The sequence below is a fragment of the Corythoichthys intestinalis genome, chromosome 9, assembly GCF_030265065.1.
Source record: "Corythoichthys intestinalis isolate RoL2023-P3 chromosome 9, ASM3026506v1, whole genome shotgun sequence".
In the NCBI taxonomy this organism is placed as follows: Eukaryota; Metazoa; Chordata; class Actinopteri; order Syngnathiformes; family Syngnathidae; genus Corythoichthys; species Corythoichthys intestinalis.
In genome coordinates, this window is record NC_080403.1 from 9,964,488 (window position 1) to 9,985,592 (window position 21,105).

The 21,105-nt window shown below is 38.9% G+C and overlaps 1 protein-coding gene across 4 annotated transcripts in view; it reads left to right on the forward strand.

The window, feature by feature from the left end:
* The window catches only part of erc2 (ELKS/RAB6-interacting/CAST family member 2), a 109,255-nt gene that overhangs the window by 49,052 nt on the left and 39,098 nt on the right, over window positions 1-21,105 (forward strand). For all 4 annotated transcript variants that reach the window (XM_057845366.1, XM_057845369.1, XM_057845370.1 and 1 more), the window contains 8 exons: window positions 2,401-2,835; window positions 4,202-4,276; window positions 11,114-11,269; window positions 11,874-12,041; window positions 12,700-12,867; window positions 14,958-15,095; window positions 17,898-18,038; window positions 18,140-18,280. In XM_057845366.1, coding sequence (XP_057701349.1) covers window positions 2,401-2,835; window positions 4,202-4,276; window positions 11,114-11,269; window positions 11,874-12,041; window positions 12,700-12,867; window positions 14,958-15,095; window positions 17,898-18,038; window positions 18,140-18,280 — 1,422 coding nt within the window. The remainder of the gene's footprint in view (window positions 1-2,400; window positions 2,836-4,201; window positions 4,277-11,113; window positions 11,270-11,873; window positions 12,042-12,699; window positions 12,868-14,957; window positions 15,096-17,897; window positions 18,039-18,139; window positions 18,281-21,105) is intronic.

Sequence of the window (21,105 nt, forward strand, 5' to 3'; positions counted from 1 at the left end):
CTTCATTTTAATTTCTCAACTCAAAAGTTGATGCAAAATGGTACTTAAATTTATTGAGTAAGAGTAACTTATTTTTCTAAAATAAATTGGACATGGCAACTCCAGTTTTATTTGAAAAAAATATATATATTTTAAAACTCAAAAGAATGGACAAAATAAAAGTGCAGAGCAAAACCAATATAAACATCCTACACATTGTCAACAGTTCACTTCAGGTGCAGGTATAAACGAAAAGTGTACTTCCAGTACTTTGATACACAGATATGGCACAACAACACACAGTGCAAAACAAGTGTTCAACAAAATGTTTGCAAATGTACAAACAATATAGGGTGATTGAAAAGTAACTCCTATTTTAAGATAATTTATTTAAATGTTGTAAACATTTTTGTAATTTTTTGAGTATGCTGCTTGATGCATGGCAATGAAATCTGTTTTCATTTTCTTTCTGACTGCAAATATTGTAAGGATGTTTCAAACCAGTTCAGCAGTTTCTGCAAAAGAAAAAAATGTTAGTCCACTTATATGATGCAAATAGATAGTTGACCAACAGTTAGAAGAAAAACAAGCTATCACAGGTGGGCAGCTATGTCTAGTGCAGCAGTCTTATAGTGATAACTTACTGTCTAAAACTTTCTGAACAGTTGATTGCAAATATTGCCAGGTTGTTTCAAGCCAGTTCAGCTGTTTCTGCAAAAGAAGGGGGAAAAAAGTTAGTCCCTTTATGTGATGCAAATAGATTGTTGACCAACAGTTAAGAGGACAAACAGGCGATCACTCCAGAATCAGCAGTTGCTCTAGTTTTATTTGCAGAATATATTAACTGTTCAACTTTTACCATAGTCTGGAGGTTGTCCGTAACCTACTACACAGTACACACTGTGGTAAAGAACTGCTACACACTGCCACCACTAAGCAGAGAGCCGGAAAACATGGATGAATAACAGACAATTATTGCAAAAGGTTGATACTCCCCCCATTTTTTTTTTTTTTTTTTTTAATTGCAAAGCATTCCTTTCTCATCTATACAAATCTTTAAACAAAGTGGCTTTATTATTTTCAAAAAACTTTGCATACCCTTTATTTACATCACTCAAACACTGTTTGACTCACTTAATAAGGTAAGATCAATAATGGAGAACCCTTTTTGGACATTGCTTTCACAAACAACTCGCACAAACAAAAACTATGAACATTGACATTCTTTGTAATACTAGATAAATTCATTTGAACACCATTTTTCTGGATAAAAAAAACAAACAAACAAACGGATTGCCGATTTTGCCTACTCCATTAATTTTATTGTCAGGGGTAACTTATTCAGTGTGGTGTTGTGATATCTGAAGTCGAGGATTATACGACTTAAACTTGCTAATTTAACAAAGAATATCTTTACGCACACACTAAACGACAATGTTCGCATATGTGCTAGTGGACTGATGGTTACTGTTGTACATAAAGTTCAGAAAATAAATAAAAAATATATTTACTCACCGAGAGAAGTTTATCCAAGGGTGAATTTGAGGTTCGTCCTAATTGCCGTTTTCTTCCACCTGTTGGCTGGCGCAAGCTCGAGGCAGAAAATGGCCAATTCTTTTCCCGTGGTAATATACACATGTGATGGGAATTTAGGAAGTTGCACCAACTTAATAATGGAATAGAAATTAAATTTCACTCACTTAATCTTTCCCTTTGTTACGTGAAAGCAGAAAAGCTTATTCAAAAACAACATCTTTCTTAATATTTAATTTTGATTAACTCCATAAAAGAAGTAAAACAATGAATAGTAAAAAAAAAGTCATTTTTATGTTGAAAAAGCTCATGTTTTCAAGTCATACCAACTAGCCTCATGAATCATTTTTTTAGAGTGTATTATGCAGTGCATTTCTACTGTATATCACTGCACAGTATGATCATATCATGAGTCATATTTTTTTAATAAACACCTTTCTATCTGTGTCAATTAAAGAAAACTGTCATCCTGATTTTAAATGTATACCGTTTTGGAGGTGTAAATTTAGCATTTTCCTCAAAATTAAATTCTCCATTCCTGAGTCTATCTTAATAATCACAGTATAGAGGAAGTCTGGAGCACGATCAATCATAGAATGTTTTTTGTTTGTAATTTCATATATTGTCTGAATGAATAGACCTCTGCCAGGCCTCTGTTCCAAAGTAAGTTTTTTTTTTTTAAATCATAGTGTACCGTATTTGCTTGTGAAAAGGTAAGTCCTGCTCCTCATGTTTGTCCACCCACAGTTGCTCTACTTTAAACTCATTCTCCTAAGTGTGTGCAACAACATTCCAGCAGTGTGTAATACCCTCCTGTTTATTTTACAACCTTTCAAAACACTGTACTGTTCCCAACACATGAGCCTGTATGTGCTTGAACCTCGTCAGCATCTCCAGATGACCATCCAGGCTCTCCAGGACGAGCTTCGCACACAACGCGACCTCAACCACCTGCTGCAGCAGGAGAGCGGCAACCGCTCCGGCGCCGAGCACTTCACCACCATCGAGCTGACCGAGGAGAACTTTCGTCGACTGCAGGCCGAGCACGACCGGCAGGCCAAGGAGCTCTTCCTGTTGAGGAAAACCCTGGAGGAGATGGAGTTGAGAATCGAAACCCAAAAGCAGACGCTAGGAGCCAGAGACGAGTCCATCAAGAAGCTGCTGGAGATGCTGCAGAGTAAAGGGCTGCCCTCAGGGCCCGGCAGGGTGTCTGAGGAAGAGGAGCAAGAGAGGAACAGGCGCATTGCTGAGGCTGAGGCCCAGCTTGGACACTTGGAGGTCATTCTAGACCAGAAAGAAAAGGAAAATATCCACTTGAGAGAGGTATGTTCTTCCCTAGTTTATTATTGTATCACAATAGGCCACACAAAATTAGTGATTGTATACATTTGTTTATCATAGCATTATGAGGTACTATACCATATTTGATGAGGAGGTGTTTGTTCCTCATCTGCCTACTGGTGACGCAGCAACGTAGCAGTTGGCGTCTCGCTCAAGGATATTAGACAAGTTCATCAGGATGTAAAATCGAACTCATGACCTCTGGGATGGGAAATGACTACTCTACCACCGAGCCACGCATGGGCTCAGATGCATTGTTCTTGATGTGACGCGGCACATCAATGGAAAACAACTTCAGAAAGAGTGTGTAGCAGCGATGAAGCAAATTTTATTTTCCTTCATTTCATAATTCATATTTTTCTTTGATACTTCAAAAAAACTTCGCAGACATGTTGCCTGTGAGCTAGTAGTTTTACCGAGACAGCGTGACTCAGCGTTTTGCTTCTTGCCGTGTTTTGATTATGTCATCAAACAAGAGGACTAAGGTTCTTCATACAATTTGGTGGTAAACTTTTGGTCTTCAAAACTAAAAACCGATAGTGCATTTGTAGCGGCCGATCATTTTCGGCGCTAAATTTTCGGTCACATCTTTAATTTTTGCATTGAAACAGATGCACCAAATGCACCAGATGTTATTTAATTATTTCATTGATTCATTTTCCATTTTCCATTATTTGACCGATTCCATTATTTTCTCAGATTTTGTACAAGATGAATTAAGATCTGATTGGTCATCAGAGCAGACACTACTCATTCTTACAATGAATGACTGACTCTTGAGAACCCAAAATGAGCAATTGCAGACTGGAAGATCAAATTGAGAAATATTTGTAACTGGCGCAATTTAGGGTTGTTCGGCGAGATCAGGAAAAGAGGCAGCTGTGAGGCAAATTTAAGAAATGAAATACTTTGCTCATCCATATCATTCACTGAGACATGACTGAGATCGTGAGTCCAAGTACGGAGATCAAATTGAGGTGCGTTTAAGATCAACACAAGATCTCATTGTTGTCTCTTGGTGAGATCTTGAAAGGAGACAGCTGTGAGACTATATTGAGAAATCGTACCAGTAGAACTATGTATTCTCAAGAACTTCGCATGTAATGTTCACTTTGAGACTTCTCACGAGACAAATTTGAGAAAACTGAGAAGACCACTCTGGTCTCGATTATTGCTGATTCACTTCTCAGAGATGTAAATGGAACATGAAAAAGATGTCATCTTCAATTTTGCTTTGCTATGGGTCACTAGGCTTCAGGTTAAACATATTTTTCTGCGTTGAATTGTCAATTAATTGTTTTGATCAATATGCGCTTTCACAGCATGCTGTGTGTTTGGCTATTTTCAGGAACTTCACCGACGAAATCAACTGCACCAGGATCCAAGCAAAACTAAGGCCCTGCAAACCATCATAGAGATGAAAGTAAGGACATTTTACAGCACTAAACTCACTCTCAAGGCCACATAAGCAGGGACAGAGAACATATTTCCATACAGAAAACTCAACAATATATTTAAGCACTCCGGGGACTTTGACTGATTATTATTTGGTATCATTTCGATTTGTATTCATAATTTACTTGATTTATTATGTGTAATTGCTATTTTAATTTTACCTGCAGTATTTATGAAGGATTTAGCATTATTTTATTATAATAATGGTCATAATTATAACGTATTCTTATTGGAAAATCCTGCTAGACATACGACCATTTCGACTTACAAACCATGCACTGGAACAAATTAATTTGTTTGTAGAGGTACCACTGTACTTGAATATTGTTCTGGTTTTTGTGACTGTCTGGTGCCTCATATCAGTTATACTGCTTGGCCTCCTAATACAGGGTCACACTCTGGACTTTATTTCAGTAGAAAGTGCAATGCTGAAGCATAAAAATGACAAACCCACCCTTCCATTTACAGTGATCCTTTGTTTTTCGCGGTTAATGGGGACCAGAACCTGACGCGATAATTGAAAAACCCCGATGTACCCTCCCACCCAAAAAACAACAACATTTAAAAAAATAATAATTATTATAAGTTTTAAATATGTTACTGTCCTTCCAAATTATTTTTAAACAACAATAAAGTAGAAAAATGCTTGTCTTTATGAAACGCTTCATTGAGTGAGTCCACTCAAATCCGCTAAAGCTGCTCACTTACACACAATGAGTTGCCACAGCAACTGTTTAACAGGTTAAATGATGATTGACCGATGCGGCGCTGCGAAGTTTCCGCTTCCACGCATCTCTGGCAAAATCAAAACACTGTTAACTTTAATAAGCAACTACACTGCACTGCCTAGCCAATAAAGAGTAGCAGGAGGGAGAGTGACACTATGTGATTGGCTCGGGAAAGCTCAAGATTAACTGAAAAAAAATCTGCGATGGACTGAGGCCGCGAAGTTTGAACCGCGAATTACCAAGGGATCAACGTATGTCTTCATGACACGTGAATACTGTACATTTAAAAGGAATGGGAAGGGCCACATGAATTGAGGGCGAAAGGAATTTCCAAGTTAAGACCCACATCAGTGCAAACCGCCTTCCCCAGACCCCAAAAAGTAGTCCAATGTGTCACTGTTGTTATTTTGATCCTATACTGATTCAACTTACTGACCAATTTCCCTATGACTGTGTGATAAACAAGTGTATGTGTGTGCCAAAAACAGCTGTGTCAACATCAAGATTCAATAATAACAGCATGCTTGCACAAATGCGCAGTCATTAAAAAAACAAAAAAAAAATCACCAGTTTAGACGAGCAACACGTACTGTATAGAAAGTACAATTTCTTTTGTGCACATGAGGCCTTACTAACAGGTGGTGAAACAAGGAAAAAGGTGACGCTTACCTTCTAAGTGAAGATGCAAATTATAGGAAAATATGAGCGTGGGGTGCACATCCGTGACTCAACAATACATTTCCAAGGTCTTCCTTCGACCACCATTCGCCAGTCCTTATATATATATTAAGCTAACAAATATAATTGTGGTAACATCACCAAAGAAATTGCCAGCTTCATCACGTTTTTATCATTTATTTCACAACTTATTCAACACAAATCGCCTCCTGACCATCAAAGTTGACGGTGTTCTCAAGAAAACATTGAAAGTGAAAGGGAAACGCTCAAGCTCACCTCTCTCGGGTGCGGTGCGTTCAGTTACAGCAAAAAACGTCCGCCACATTAGAACCCAATTCTTTACATCATTACAGGAATTATTATTATTATATTATTCTGATTTTTCTTTCATAAATTATTTGTTTTGCTATGTGTAATTACCATTTGTAATAGTACCAGCAGTATTTATGAAGGATTTAGTGTAGGTTTTTGGGCTGTGGAATGAACTAATGGAATTATAATGTATTCCTATGGGAAAATCCTGCTCGGCATACGACCATTTCAACTTACAAACAAGGTCCTGGAACGAATTAACTTCATATGTAGAGTTAGCACTGTAACTGGTTGCACTTGTAAGAGACTAGATTGATGAAAAGGTGCCCTCTTGATAAGATGAAACGAAAGCCCGCACCCACTGTGGCCCTTTCTGGAATAGTTGGCCCACCCGTGTCATAATGCATAAATGGGTAAAAAAAATAACCCAGTGTCATTGTTTTCCTTAAATATCTTCATAATGAAAACTTTAAGAAGAAAGAAAAGTTTTTGGGTTTAATTTAATTTACATTTTTTACTTATACAATATAGCTTATATATTGCATATTTGAATAAACTGTAGTTTTTGTATTATAGTGATCCCTCGCTACTTGGCACTTCAAACTTTGCACCCTCACTCCATCGCGAATTTTTTTTTTTTTTTTAAATATATCTACAGATGAACTGTCACAAGCCAATCGCGTAGTCTCCCTCTCGCTCTCTCCCTCTCCCTGCTCTTTGTTTGTCGTGCAGGCAGTGCACGTGCACTGGAGTTGTTTATTAAAGTTAACGATGATTGATAGATGAATGTGTGTGATCTTGCCAGAGTCACGACCCTTTGAAGCGCCACATGTGTCAATCATCGTTTAACTTGTTAAACAGTGACAACTCATTGTGTGGAAGTGAGCAGCTCGAAGCGGATTTGATTAGACTCACTCAGTCAAGCATTTAATAAAGCCGAACATTTTTTACTACTACTTTATTCTTGTTTAAAAATAATTCGGTGGGACAGTAACATGTTTTAAACTTAGCATAATTATTACATTCGAAGTGCTTAAAAAATATTAAAATAAATATATACATTTTTTTTTAAAAATTATACTCTGGGGAAAAAGTGAAAAAAACTGTTTTATATTTTTTTGGGGGGGCGGGGGCGTTATAGGGGTGCACTACTTCGCAGTTTTTCTCTTATCGCGACGGGTTCTGGTCCCCATTAACCGCGAAAAATGAGGGATCACTGTACTCCCCGAAACTTCCCTAAGTTGGTAAAAAAAAAAGACCCACATGCATTTTGTATACAATCCAATGGAAAACTTACTTTTATTCAATTGTGACCATCAGGTATAAATTACCTGGGGACCACATACTGGACTGTCTCAGAAAATTAGAATACACAATATTCTAATTTTCTGAGACAGTCCTGTACATTAATCCACCATTTAAAGCAGGGGTGTCCAAACTTTTTGCAAAGGGGACCAGATTTGGCGTGGTAAAAATGTGGGGGGCCGACCTTGGCTGACGTCCTTTACATAGAACAATATACAGGACTGTCTCAGAAAATTAGAATATTGTGTATTCTAATTTTCTGAGACAGTCCAGTAGACTATATCAGAAGTGTCTTTTGTTTTTGTAGGTCTTAATCCTATACATTAGGCCTTTCCAAAGTCCGGCCCATGGGCCAGAAAGCTGCCATAATTTTCAGACTTTAAACCACCACTTTTTCCCACTCATTTTAAATCCTGCTGTTTATAGTCCAGTGTGGCTTATTAGTTGATTTATTTCCTGGTGCTGCGTCACCAGTAGGTGGATGGTGAGATAGTGTAAAGCGCTTTGAGCGCCTTGAAAGGTGGAAAAGCGCTATATAAGTGTAACACCTTTTACCATTTCGGTTAATAGGTAACACTTTTTTGACAGTGGCGTCATAACACCGTCATAATTATGACATGACACTATCACGGGCATGAATGAATGCTTATGATAGATGTCATTAAGTCAAGTCATCAAATTTTGTCACCAACTCCATTTATATCCAGCTCAGATCTTTTACATGCATTCAAAAGTGAGATAATTGTTTCATGAGAGTCTGATGACGCCCCTGACAAATAAAGTGTTACCGGTTAATATCTTTTGAGGTAAATATCCCATAATGCAATGAGGACATTGCGGCTTATAGTCTGATGCGGCTTATGAACAAATGCCGTTTTCGTGTCAAATTTGGTGGGTGGTGGCTGATCATCAGTTGCGCCTTATGGACTGAAAATTACAGTAATTTAATCCTGGCAGCCCTAGTTGATAAAAATCAAAGTTTCCCTTTAAATTCTATAGAAAAAGGCATACAGGTCATTTTTTACCCAATAGTGGAAAAATGTGGGGTCCATTGAAACGTAAATTTAAGAGTTGTGTCAGATCATCAAAGAATGTTCAAGTTCACCTGAGTTTTTGGAATCATATTATTCAGACACAAAACATCCAGAGATTCCAGACACAAAATTTTCCATAGATGTGAATGTTTATTTGCCTGTATATGTGTTTGTCTGTATTCGTCTACTTTTCTTTTCAGAAGTTAGTTAATATAGGCCCCAGCACTCATGAGACTGTAGCGAGGAAAAGGGTTGTAAAACCAGCATCCGATTTTATGAAAGAGATTATTTTCCATTCCATCCCAAATAACCAATGATACTTCACCAATTAAAAATGTGACAAAAAGTGGATACACGTGTTAATTATCAGCTATTTGAGGAGCATTCAATGTAATCAATGTGTCTGTACTCAACTGTAAATTGCGCTTATATACAGATGCAGTAATACAGTGCGTAATGTATAATAAATGTAATTAATTCATAATTAGTAATAAAAGTAAAAACTGGATAATTTCCCACGGCATACTGTTTAGATATCATTCCTATAGAAAATGGATGCCTTGATATAGCGTGTAAATAGCTGGGTGCAACATTCAGGGGAGTAGAATGCAAACAGGCTTAATACTTTCATGAGGACTCAGACACCTGAAGGAATCTGACCTTCTAACCAGACCGCTGGAATCGCGCCAGCCGAACCACCGGACCCGCGCTGGCGCAGATCCAACAAGCGGGCCTACGGGACCCCGGCAATCCAGCCAGAAAGGCAAACTCCGCGCGTTCACCTTAGTCTTACCCCTTTGTACTGACTCTATTGTGAAAGGTTTAAAGATCAAGGTCACCATATCAGAAGTCAACAAAAGGTTCTCGAGAAAAATGACAATGATTAGTTAAACATTCAGTCTTTTGAAGGCTCTCGCGGGGCGAGCCGTGGGCAGGAAGAAGGGTGTGTTAGGGATTACTGTCTGTTTGTGGATTGGATCGGAGGATTCGGGAGTTACTGTTGTCTGGGCAACGAGGGTTGTGGATTTTGCCCCCTCAGCGTCAAAGGGGCTCTTGGAGTCTTGTCAGTTGTGTTATCAGTTGGATAACGGGTGTTCTTCTGTGTTCCTTGTGTTAGGACAGACCGTCCCGCCATCTGTTGTGGACTGTCCGGGAGAACTGATTGCGAGACTTGTTGGTGCAGACGTGTGCTTGTCAGCATCAATCTTGCTCAGTTAGTTGTATGACGCACACGCTGGGCTTCCGTGATAAAAAGGCACTGTTTATTTCTTATGCCCTATATTCTGCTTGTTTTCCTTAAACTATGGTATAAGTGCTATTGAGTTTTACTGGGTGTGTTAGAGTAATACAAACAGTTAGACGGTGCCTACAAGAAAAGGTACAATGTTCTTTACACCGCACCTGCAAATTGTGCACATTTTACCATCATGCACTTTTATATTATTATTGTATAGCTGTATATCACAGAATCGTGTGAGATGTTTTCAAAACTAATCTGAAAGCAAATAAATCTGCTCTGAAGACTAGATCAGACAAGCAGACAAATTCAGGCCATCCAGCGAGAGAATCACTCTAGTCGCCAGCATCCTCACTGCAGAGGGCTGACATCACTTCCTCAAAATAAATCATGACATCATCGCCGAGCAGACGCGGCCGAACCCCTGCCCTGCCCCTTTGCCTTCCGTGGAGCTTCCGTCACGTGGTAGGCAAAAGACGGTATCCTTGTTGATTAGCAAAGTGAGCCAGGCGAGGAAGACCCGCCTCCACTTGCCGTGTGCAGGAAGACCCCGCGCCGCTCCCCTCTTCCCTCTTCTGTGCTGTGATGCTGATGGAAGCGCCAATAATTCTCCCTCCCCTTCTCCCATGCACCCTCTCCTCCTTGCCTAGCCGAGAGCGTGCACAGTGTATAGCCTGCCTGCTGCTGCCATGGAAACAGGTGTGGTTGTTTATGACAGTGAGAGGCCAGCGTGCAGGCAGACAGCGCAAAACGGAGACAGGGAAAACATTTAGTGAGCAAATGGATGAACCGGTCATGACACGTGGAAGGAATAAAATCTCTCGCTCTTAAAGGTACGACGACCAGCATCTTTTGCAGCAATCCTAGATGATGGATGTCCATGTGAGGTATGCTGTAACATGCATGTGCGGCGCTTTGGAGAGCCTCCCTGAGGGTCTCACTTAGCTCCAGTGATGATTCATTACCACTGATCCCATTGGTGATCTCTGGACGACCCTTCTAACTAGTTCACGACTTCACGCGGAAGAAAGAAAGTGAACATAAAAAGAGACGAAGGTTGCGTGAGAGGAGCGGACAGACCATGGCTAATCTTAAAAACGTTGTATTATTCATTGAAAAACCGAGGTGCACTCGCATTTGCAGTCCTGAGCCTGGAATCTGCATGGATCTGCAAAATCTGCAACGGCGTACTTTTCTTCCTATTCCACCGCATGTCTCTCTCGAGTCTGCTCATTCTGAATGTTGGCGCAACATTTCCCGATGGTGGTTAGTCCTCTGAGCTGTAGCAGCTGCTCCGAGCAAGCTTTTCAGATCTTTGACAGACGCAACCGCCTGGGGGCAACACAGATAACTTGTCTCCCTCTCTGTTTTTCTTTTTGTTTTGGTGTCAGCCCCTTTTCTAAAGCTCCTTCAGCCTATCGCTCTGGACTTGAGTTCAGTTCTAATTGAATGTGTGCATGTGAGCATGTCAGTCTGGATTCTGAAGTGTGTCTATGCATGTGTGTGTGCAGGATACCAAAATTGCCTCACTGGAGCGCAACATTCGAGACCTGGAGGATGAGATCCAAATGTTGAAAGCAAATGGCTTGCTGAACACAGAGGACCGTGAGGAGGAGATCAAACAGATGGAGGTCTACAAGAACCACTCCAAGTTTATGAAAACCAAGGTAGTGAATTCATTCTTTGAAATCTTAACACCTGCCCAAAGCGTTAGCATCATTAGCCAAGTTCCCTGTTGACAGTCATCTTTGAGATACTTACCGGTTTTCTCATTTCTTTGGGTAAGTGCATGTATTAGAACACTAACCAAGCAAAAAAACAAGTGTAATCCCTGAATTTACATCACTGCTTTATATTGCTCGGTAATCAGGCTCTCTAACTTAGTTTAGCTGCCGGAAGAGCAGCGCTAGGAATTTCTCAACCGTACTGATGCCTCTGCACCTTGCACCTGCTGCCACACCAATGTTACATGTCCCTCTCAGAGGCCTCATCTGTCTCTCTGGAGCATTGACTTTCTGTTTACTCACTACTTCTCATGTTAGTGAACCAGTCCCAGCCCGATCCACAGTTTTGTTTTGCTATTTTTAGACCTCTTTTCATCCATCATGAATGGGAACAATGTATAATACATGATGAATGCCGAGGGGGAGTCAGCCCCAAATGCATTTTTAATGATAGAAATGCGTGTTGATGAAAATAGCGTCAATGCTGTTCTCAATATGTCGAGCATTGTGATTTCAGTGTTGAGTGTGTGCTTGCTTGCGTGTGCAGATTGACCAACTCAAGCAGGAGTTGTCTAAGAAGGAGTCCGAGCTGCTTGCTCTGCAGACAAAGTTGGAGACCCTCAACAACCAGAACTCAGACTGCAAACAGCACATCGAGGTGCTCAAAGAGTCTCTGACTGCCAAAGAGCAACGGGCAGCCATCCTGCAAACAGAGGTAACCTATTGCGAAACAAGATAATACAAACATGTTTTACCAAAATTCAAGTTTTTCTCTTAAATGGAAGCCTCTGCTTCTGAGATGAAGCTAACAGTACAGATTTGCAACCGTTTCTGTGATTACGCCAAGCATTTTTCATTTTAAATATATTATGTAATACAATTTTTCAGCCACATTTCTGTAAGCACAGCTAATCAGGCCATTGATACTGTATTACATATTACTGGTGGATATGTATCAGATAATCAGAAAGGTGAAGGCTTACAATTTTTAAGCCAATGTGTTCTCCAATTTTCGAATGAGTGTTTTCAGCTCAAAAGACAATATTTTGAACAGTGGTCTGCAGACTTTTAATTTCCTGGGTAAGGCATTAGATAATATGTACGTTAATCCATTTTCCTTACAGCTTGTCCTGTTCTTAGTGGCAGGAAGTTGGAAAATAGAGGGAAGATTGCCAGTCAGTCATAGTGAACATCATGTATACTGTAAACAAACAAACAAACAACAACAACAACACAAAAGATTCTGACACATTAGGACAAATGGACAGTAATCTTCAAATAACTTGCATGCTTTTGGAATGTGGTGGGAGATGTTACCCTGAGTTTACCCCCCCCCCCCCCCAAGCCCTTTTTTATTTGTTTTTCTGCTTTAGGTGGATGCTCTACGCCTACGTTTGGAGGAGAAAGAGTCATTCCTCAACAAGAAAACCAAGCAGCTGCAGGACCTGACAGAAGAGAAAGGCACTCTTGCTGGAGAAATAAGGGACATGAAAGACATGTTAGAGGTCAAAGAAAGGAAAATAAATGTCCTCCAGAAGAAGGTAATAATGGCAATTGAAAGTTTATATTGATTCACAAGTGGCACAGTAAACATGTGTGGTGTGTTGAATTTGAGTTACCGTATATATTTGTATGTATGTAGTTCCATGCGATTTAACCAAGGAAAGTTAATTGTTTAGTTAAGTGAAGTTGTATTTGTCTATGTGTACACACACATTATATTAATCACATCAACACAGTAACAAATATTGCTCAAATAGTACAGTATATGCATGCATACTCACTTGTATTTCGTAGATTGTTTACACCTAATGTACAGTGAGGAAAATAAGTATTTGAACACCCTGCGATTTTGCAATTTCTCCTACTAAGAAATGATGGGTGGGTTTGAAATTTTCATGGTAGGTGCTTGTCCACTGTGAGAGACAATCTTCAGAAAAAAAATCCAAAAATAACAGTGTTTGATTTTGTAACAATTTATTTGTATTATACTTTTGTAAATACATATTTGAACACCTGTCTATTAGCTAGAATTATGAGCCTCAAAGACTCGTTAGTCGCCTTTAAAGAGAGCCGTGAAATTAAACTTTTCGAGTTTGACTTTTTGATCTGTTTGAGGTGGTTAGCTGCATTTAAACACCTGTCCACCCTATACAATCAGGAAGACTCAACTTACTAACATGGTCAAGACCAAAGACATGTCCAAAGACAGAATTGTAGACCTCTACAAGGCTGGAAAGGGCTACAGGGCAATTGCCAAGCAGCTTGGTGATAATAGATCCACCATTGGAGCAATTATTAGAAAATGGAAGAAGCCAAACATGACTGTCAATTTCCCTCGGACTGGTTCTCCATGCAAGATCTACCTCGTAGGGTCTCAGTGATCCTAAGAATGGTGAGGAATCAGCCAAAAACTACACAGGAGGAGCTGGTCAATGACCTTCAAGGAGCTGGGACCACTATTTCCAAGGTTACTGTTGGTAATACACCAAGACGTCATGATTTGAAATCATGCATGGCATGAAAGATTCCCCTGCTTAAACCAGCATATGTCCAGGCCTATTATAAGTTTGTTAATGACCATTTGGATGATCAAGAGGAGTTATGGGAGTTATGTGGTCATTTGAGATTAAAATAGAATTTTTTTGTCTTAATTCCACTCATCGTGGTTGGAGGAAGAACAATGATGTGTACCATTCCAAGAACACCATCCCTACTGTAGCATCATGCTTTGGGGGTATTTTTCTGAACATGAGACTGGACGACTGCACTGTATTAAGGAGAGGATGACCTTAGCCAGATATTGAAAATGGGTTGTGACTTGGTCTTCCAACGTGACAATGGTCTGAAGCAGACAGCCAGCATTACCAAGGAGTAGCATCGTAAAAAGCATATCAAGGTTCTGGAAGGGCCAAGCCAGTTTCCTGACACAAACCCAATAGAAAATCTTTGGAGGAAGCTCAAACTCCGTGTTTCTCAGTGACAGCCCAGAAACCTGATTTGTTCCAGAGAAGATCTAGGTAGAGCAGTGGTGCAAAATCCCTGCTGCACTCTGTGCAAACCTGGTAAAAAGTTACAGGAAAATGTTGCCCTCTGTCATTGTAATCAACAGCTACTGTACCAAATACTAACATTGATTGTCTCAGGTGTTCAAATACTTATTTGCAGCAGTATAATACAAATAAATTGTTTAAAAAATCATACACTGTGCTTTCTTGATTGTCTTTTTTAAATTGTCTCTCACAGTGGACAACCACCTACCATGAAAATGTCAAACCCGCCATTCATTTCTAAGTGTGAGAACTTCCAAAATTGCAGGGTGTTCAAATACTTATTTTCCTCACTGTATATTTGAACATATGAATTATTGACAGCTATACAATAAATTGCATTCTTAATTGACATGCCACATTTCTCTCTTTAAGTCAGCTAAGCCTGAGCATGAGAGGTGGGGATGTTAGCCCACCACCTGAAGGCTATGAGCTATTTCTACCTCACTGCCTCTCGTTTGGATGTGCATAGTATAGAAATTGTTTGTTCTCTTGGTTTTTGTTGTGTTGGTGGGTGTTAACATCTGTCCAGTTTTTCCCTATTATTAATGCCTTGGTTTACGTTTTTTCTTGCTTCTCAGATTGAGAACCTGCAAGAGCAACTAAGAGACAAAGACAAGCAGCTGAGCAACCTGAAGGACCGAGTCAAGTCTCTGCAGACAGACTCCACCAACACGGACACTGCCTTGGCCACTTTAGAGGAAGCGCTTTCAGAAAAGGTAAAGTGCAAGCATTTGATTTAAGTAGTACTATTAGACCTGTCAAGCCTGGAGTATTGAATTTTCACATTATCGGTTTTATCAGACAAGTGTTTATTAACACAATAAATGTTAAATTATAATTATAATATTACCACCACAGACACTGACACGAAGTCTTGCTGAACTCAGCAGCCACAACATCACGGATACCAGTATGAGAAATTGCTCTATCTAACAATTTATATGTAAATGTATCTGTTCTCTTTTAGGCGAGTTGTATCTGGAATCATATCTCGTTGTTTTGATATAATGTGCAACGCAAATATGTATATGGCGGAAAACACTCAGGTGACTTAAAGTTCTGCTCTGAGACCCCCAATTTGGCCAAATTTCAAAATTGTCCGATCTGCATTTGTGATACATCATAGGAAAGCTTAAAATCTCGATTTTCTGGGGGAGGAAAATTTTTAAACAGAAGGGCATTTAAAAAAAAAAAAAAAAAAAAAAGTTTTTTTTAAACAGAAAACCCTATCTAGAGGTGAGAGCACGCGAGAGCAGAATTGCAGACGCCATGACTTTAACGAGATATTATCCCGTACTTACCTTGTTTCGATCCAAAAACATCACCGAGTGTCAAGATACAGCTGTGAATGGACACAGCTGGATTTTTGGGGGATTTTATGGGTGAAACTTGGTCATATAACAAGGGTCGCGATGCAGAAATCGCAGACATCAAGGAGTGGTCGAGATTTTCTTTTTCATATACTTACGCTTTTAAAATTTATTTTTAATTTTCCTTTGTTTGGATCAATTATTTATCATCCATTATATCGGCAAAAATGGGACAGAAACAAAAAAAAAATAATACAATTAAGCGATAGTTATGAGGTAGATATCCATGACTTTTTTAGAGACACCATTTTTTTCATTGTGACGTAATTTGTTTAAAAGTTTAAAATATGCGAGTAAATAATTTTTTAAAAGTTTTTTTTAATTTTTTTTTATGAAATATTAGACATCAATTAATGATTCGAAGCTAAAAATGACAGACATTTTGAATATTAAATATAATTAATTACCTTCGTTTTATGGCTGGGTTGAAACAAAAGCGGTTGCGTGACGTCTGTAAACGGGGGTTTCCGGGGCAAATTAACGGACAAATTAAAAATAGTCGGGGGCTTTATGCGCCATGAATCTGCTATGGCAGCATACAGACCTATTGTTCTATCAAACACAACAGTTATTTTGGCTTAAAATACAGCAGTTTCTTTTAAAGAGGGGTGCAATAGCAGAAACTGCTTTTTCAGTCTTGTTTGTGTTTTCCGCCATATACATATAATATAATATGTAATACGTATATAGTTATCCTCTCCTGTCCTATCTTTCATTCAAACAGTCATATTTGTGTGTGTTAAAAATGTTAAGAATGGCTTTAACAAAATTTGGACAATGTTAATCTAAAACATGTTTTACACCAAGAGTCTCCTCAATTTTCACTATGTCGTGGATGAGCTAAGGACTTTTCCACCAGCATGAATCATGTCGTGCAAACAATAATATCTTATTTAAAAAAAAAAAAACAGACCAAATTAACCCTTAAATTAACCCTTTTAGGTACAGTGGTCTCTAAAATGGGCAGCTATTCAAAAGTTGGTACCTTGACATTTAATAGACAGACAGAGAGAGAGAGAGAGAGAGAGAGAGAGAGAGAGAGAGAGAGAGAGAGAGAGAGAGAGAGAGAGAGAGAGACAGACAGACAGACAGACAGACAGACAGACAGACAGACAGACAGACAGACAGACAGACAGACAGACAACCACAGGGAGACTTTTACGTACTTTTGATGAATCTAAAATTTACTTTCGCAACAAACTAGATTACCTTTACTAATCTCTAAACACTAGGACAGTACTTCTCAAATGGTGGGGCGCGCCCCCCCAGGGGGGCGCAGAGCGATGCCAGGGGGGGCGCGAGTGACCTCGGGGAACATGCTTTTTTTTTTTTTTTTTTTTGCCGTACTAGAATAAAGTGTACTTGCACATCCACTCCGTGGGTGGCAGTGGCGCTCTCATTTTCAAAGTCCGTGCAGTATTTTTGAAGTAAGCAAGAGCACACGGAAGAGACTCATGCAGAGCTGGACTCACGCAGCGACCCACTGCCTTTCTCACGTGTCCGGCCGAGAAGTGCTGTTTTCGGCTTGGGATCGTCACGACCACCGCCCTCACCTACGGTTCTCCCTCGGCCGCCGAGAATGCGCTTTTTTCGGGCCGTTTGCCTTTGACTTTTAATATAGTGGGAAATGAGGAAAGACCACTGTTTACTGAGTCTAAAAATGATTATAGCGGAGAAGCCAAATCAGTTAAGATGCCACGTTTTTCAGCGAAAATGTGCCGAATATTGCCAATTGTCACAATCGTCCCGCTTTGTCAGTGTTATATCAGTAAACCAGTGAGCACTGTGGTGAATCAGCGAAAATAAAAACTTTCCTTCTGTCCAGAGACCTTTTTCCCCCCTTCTATTCAGTTTTGTTTTTTTTCGGTCAAATTTTTTGGCATGTTGTCCTGAAGAGTAAATGTTTCTAATCAATTTGAATTTGTTATTATTTACTGATTTTATTACATTTTATTTACTTATAATAGTAATATAGACGAATGATACTATTTACAGTGGCGGCAGAGAGTTGGGGGGGGCGCGAAACATTTACGTCTTCCTTGGGGGGGCGTAACAGAAAATAATTGAGAAGCACTGCACTAGGACAAAGAATCAAATTTTATTGCCTTAGATGATGAAATTCATTCCAAATTGTTTTTGTATCGGCAGGAGAGAATCATAGAACGTCTAAAGGACCAAAGGGAGCGCGAAGACAGAGAACGTCTGGAGGAAGTGGACGCTTACAAGAAGGAGAACAAAGATCTCAAGGAGAAAGTCAACAGTCTGCAGATTGAGTTGACAGAAAAAGAGGTTTGTGAAACTCAAGTCTGGATGCTGTTTACAGTATGCATTGTATCTCACTTGCTGTCTGTATGTCTCAAACTATTGTTATCCTGTGTGTGCAACTTCAGTCCAGCCTCATTGATCTCAAGGAGCACGCATCGTCTCTGGCATCTTCTGGCCTCAAGAAGGACTCAAAGCTAAAGTCCCTGGAGATCGCCATCGAGCAGAAAAAAGAAGAGTGCAGTAAGTTGGAGACGCAATTACAGAAGGTAGGTGTGTCTCTTAAGTGTGCCAATTTGAACATTTTTGGTTCATGCGAAAAGTCTTGGCTGTTGCAATGTAGACAGACTTTTTTTTTCATCGATTAGCCTGGGTGGCTCCTAATATTTTCAGATATACTGGTGCATATTGTATATTGGATATTGTATATATTGGAAGATCACATGTTTGTCTATTTTAGTAGGGATTTAAAATTTCAACTTATTTTATTTTGTTTTTTTGCATAGAAAGTACTTCAGAATGACAACCCTGATCTCATTACATTTAATTTAGTTTTTTTTTCTTTCATAATCGCGATGTGGTAAATTTACAACTTTATCAAATGTAGCTTCAACTTTGTGAAAAATCAATCCATTATTTCCACTTTCAAACTCAGTGGTCGAGACCTCTAAATGCGTTCAAACCATGCCATCTACCACATGGAAAATGGATGCCACTTTGTCTTACATTCCCAAAATTGACAGGGCACCTGATAAACCAGTGTCCCTTCCTCATGTATGAATTCAGGATGTACTTAATGACCTCGAACATATTTTGTTGGAGAATAACTGTGAATACTGCTGTAGTAAAGTGCTCAAAACATTTATGATTTATCAAACCCATAAATAGAACAATAAAACAAATAATAAATAATTTAATAAATAAAACAAGAATTACTATGTTAAAAAAGATTAAAGAAGAATGACAACTGCAGTACAGGGATGCCCAAGTGTGCTGGATAATCCAGTTCGCTGTATAGTCTGAAAAATACAGTATTTCTCATGCCCACTACATGTTCGAGCTGTGAAAATATATCTACCTAATGCCTCCGGTGACTTGTATACATCTCGCCGGGGTGGAACAGTGATTATCCACACTTTGACGATAAAACATTCATTATCCCTAGTCCACACGCTGGTTGTCAAGTTGCACTTTCCTTTGAGTAGCCTAGCCGGAAGGGCAAGCAGATATATAGAGTAGCCACAAATGACAATTAGTCATTTAGTGCTTAGTTGACCCCCGGTGGATAGGAACCTGTCTTTGCTGCAAATAGTAAAAATCTGCAAATAATTAAAATCCATTAAAATTGTTTTGATAATTTTTCCCATTCACTCAAAATTATTAAAGGAACAGGTATTAAATCAGCATTTTATACACGTTCCCCCATTCTGCATACAGTTTAAGTTACTGAATGCCATCTAAATGTCATCAGCCCAGATACATGAAAACCATATTTGAAGAGAAGACATGCCCTCTATTGACTAACTTGGAACCTACAGGCAACAATAATGCTGTGTTCAGACCGGCTGCGATTTTTTTCTCACTGCACGATGGGTTCCTATTCAAAGTCAATGTAATCGCGCCTGGAAGGGCGACAGGTGGCGACAAGCGTCAGATGAGACGTTGCCAGTTTGACCAGATAGGCCGCACCCCGCAATGTCGTGCGTTGAATTTTTGTGCTGCAGAGAAGGTGGCTGATTGGTTCTTTCTGCGACAGATTTCAGCGACAGCGTCTCATATATGTTTTCTCATTCACCTGACTTCAGTTGCCAAAAACGGGACCTTCCTCAAAAGTCCAAAAAACGAGAGAAGAAAAAAAAAAAAAACAGGACTACGAGAAGAATAACAGTATTACCAGATTTAAGTTGCAATATTATGAAAATGAAGTCATAATGTACATTGTAATATTACAAGATAAATTTGGAATATTACAAGACTAAAGTGTTGATATTACGAGAATTATGTCATACATTGTCATATCACAGGATTAAAATCGTAATATTACGAGAATAAAGTCGTTTTGTTGCTTATTTTTATGTTACAGGAACTTAAACGCAAATAAAAATTTTCAAAACAGCAACTAAGACTAACCACAAAGACCACCACTTTAACATAAGATTCAAAATTTGTAATTATTATTTTTTTGATCAATAACAATAGTGAATGATAGTATGCTTAGTTTTTTCACAAATATATTTCACGAAATCCTTTCAAAATTTAGCTGTCACAGCACAGGGCAAAAATAAAACAAATGCATAAGTGTCTCAGGTTCAGACTTACAGAATGTACCTTTATCATTAATGGCAGAACACTTTGCAGTTTTGCGACTACAGGGCTAAATGTGAGGTATTTTGAATTGGAGTTCTTTTACAGTTATTTGAAATGCAAAATTGAAAGGAGAACAACAAAGTTTCATGCCAGTTAATCTTATCAAGAATTGAATTCCAACAGGATTTCTACCTGGGAGAAATTTTGTTATAAGGACGAAGAGTAATTCGAATATGCTTGTTTGTACATTTTTATCTAGTATAACAATTCCTTCAATTGTGTGTCCATTTGAATCTTATTATTTTTTTTATATGAAAATGTTTTTTTTTTATTTTTTTATTTTTTTATTTTTTTGTAATCAGTTTAAGTAAACATTGAGGACTAGCCTTGACCACTGATTTAAGTTCTTCAACTTTTACTGGAAAAGATTTTGCTTTCATAGCAGCATAAATCTCCATTTAATTACTGTAAGTAATCTAGCTTGAGACAAAAAAAATAAAATAAAATAACAGTCAGGCTATACATCTCTAGAATATATACCTAGCAAATTTCATTATCATATAGGCACAAATAATGTTGGGACTAGCAATTCCACAATTAATTACTTTAATAAATCAGCCCTACAGCGGAATCAGCCCTACAGCGGAAAAAAATGTGATAGAGAACTTGGGACCCCCTTTTTGCATTCTTAAAAAAAAAAATTATGCAGCCTCCATAATTGAGTACAGGTAGTTCCCAGGTTACAACGTACCCGAATTAAGTGATTTCGACTTTACGACGCCTGCCT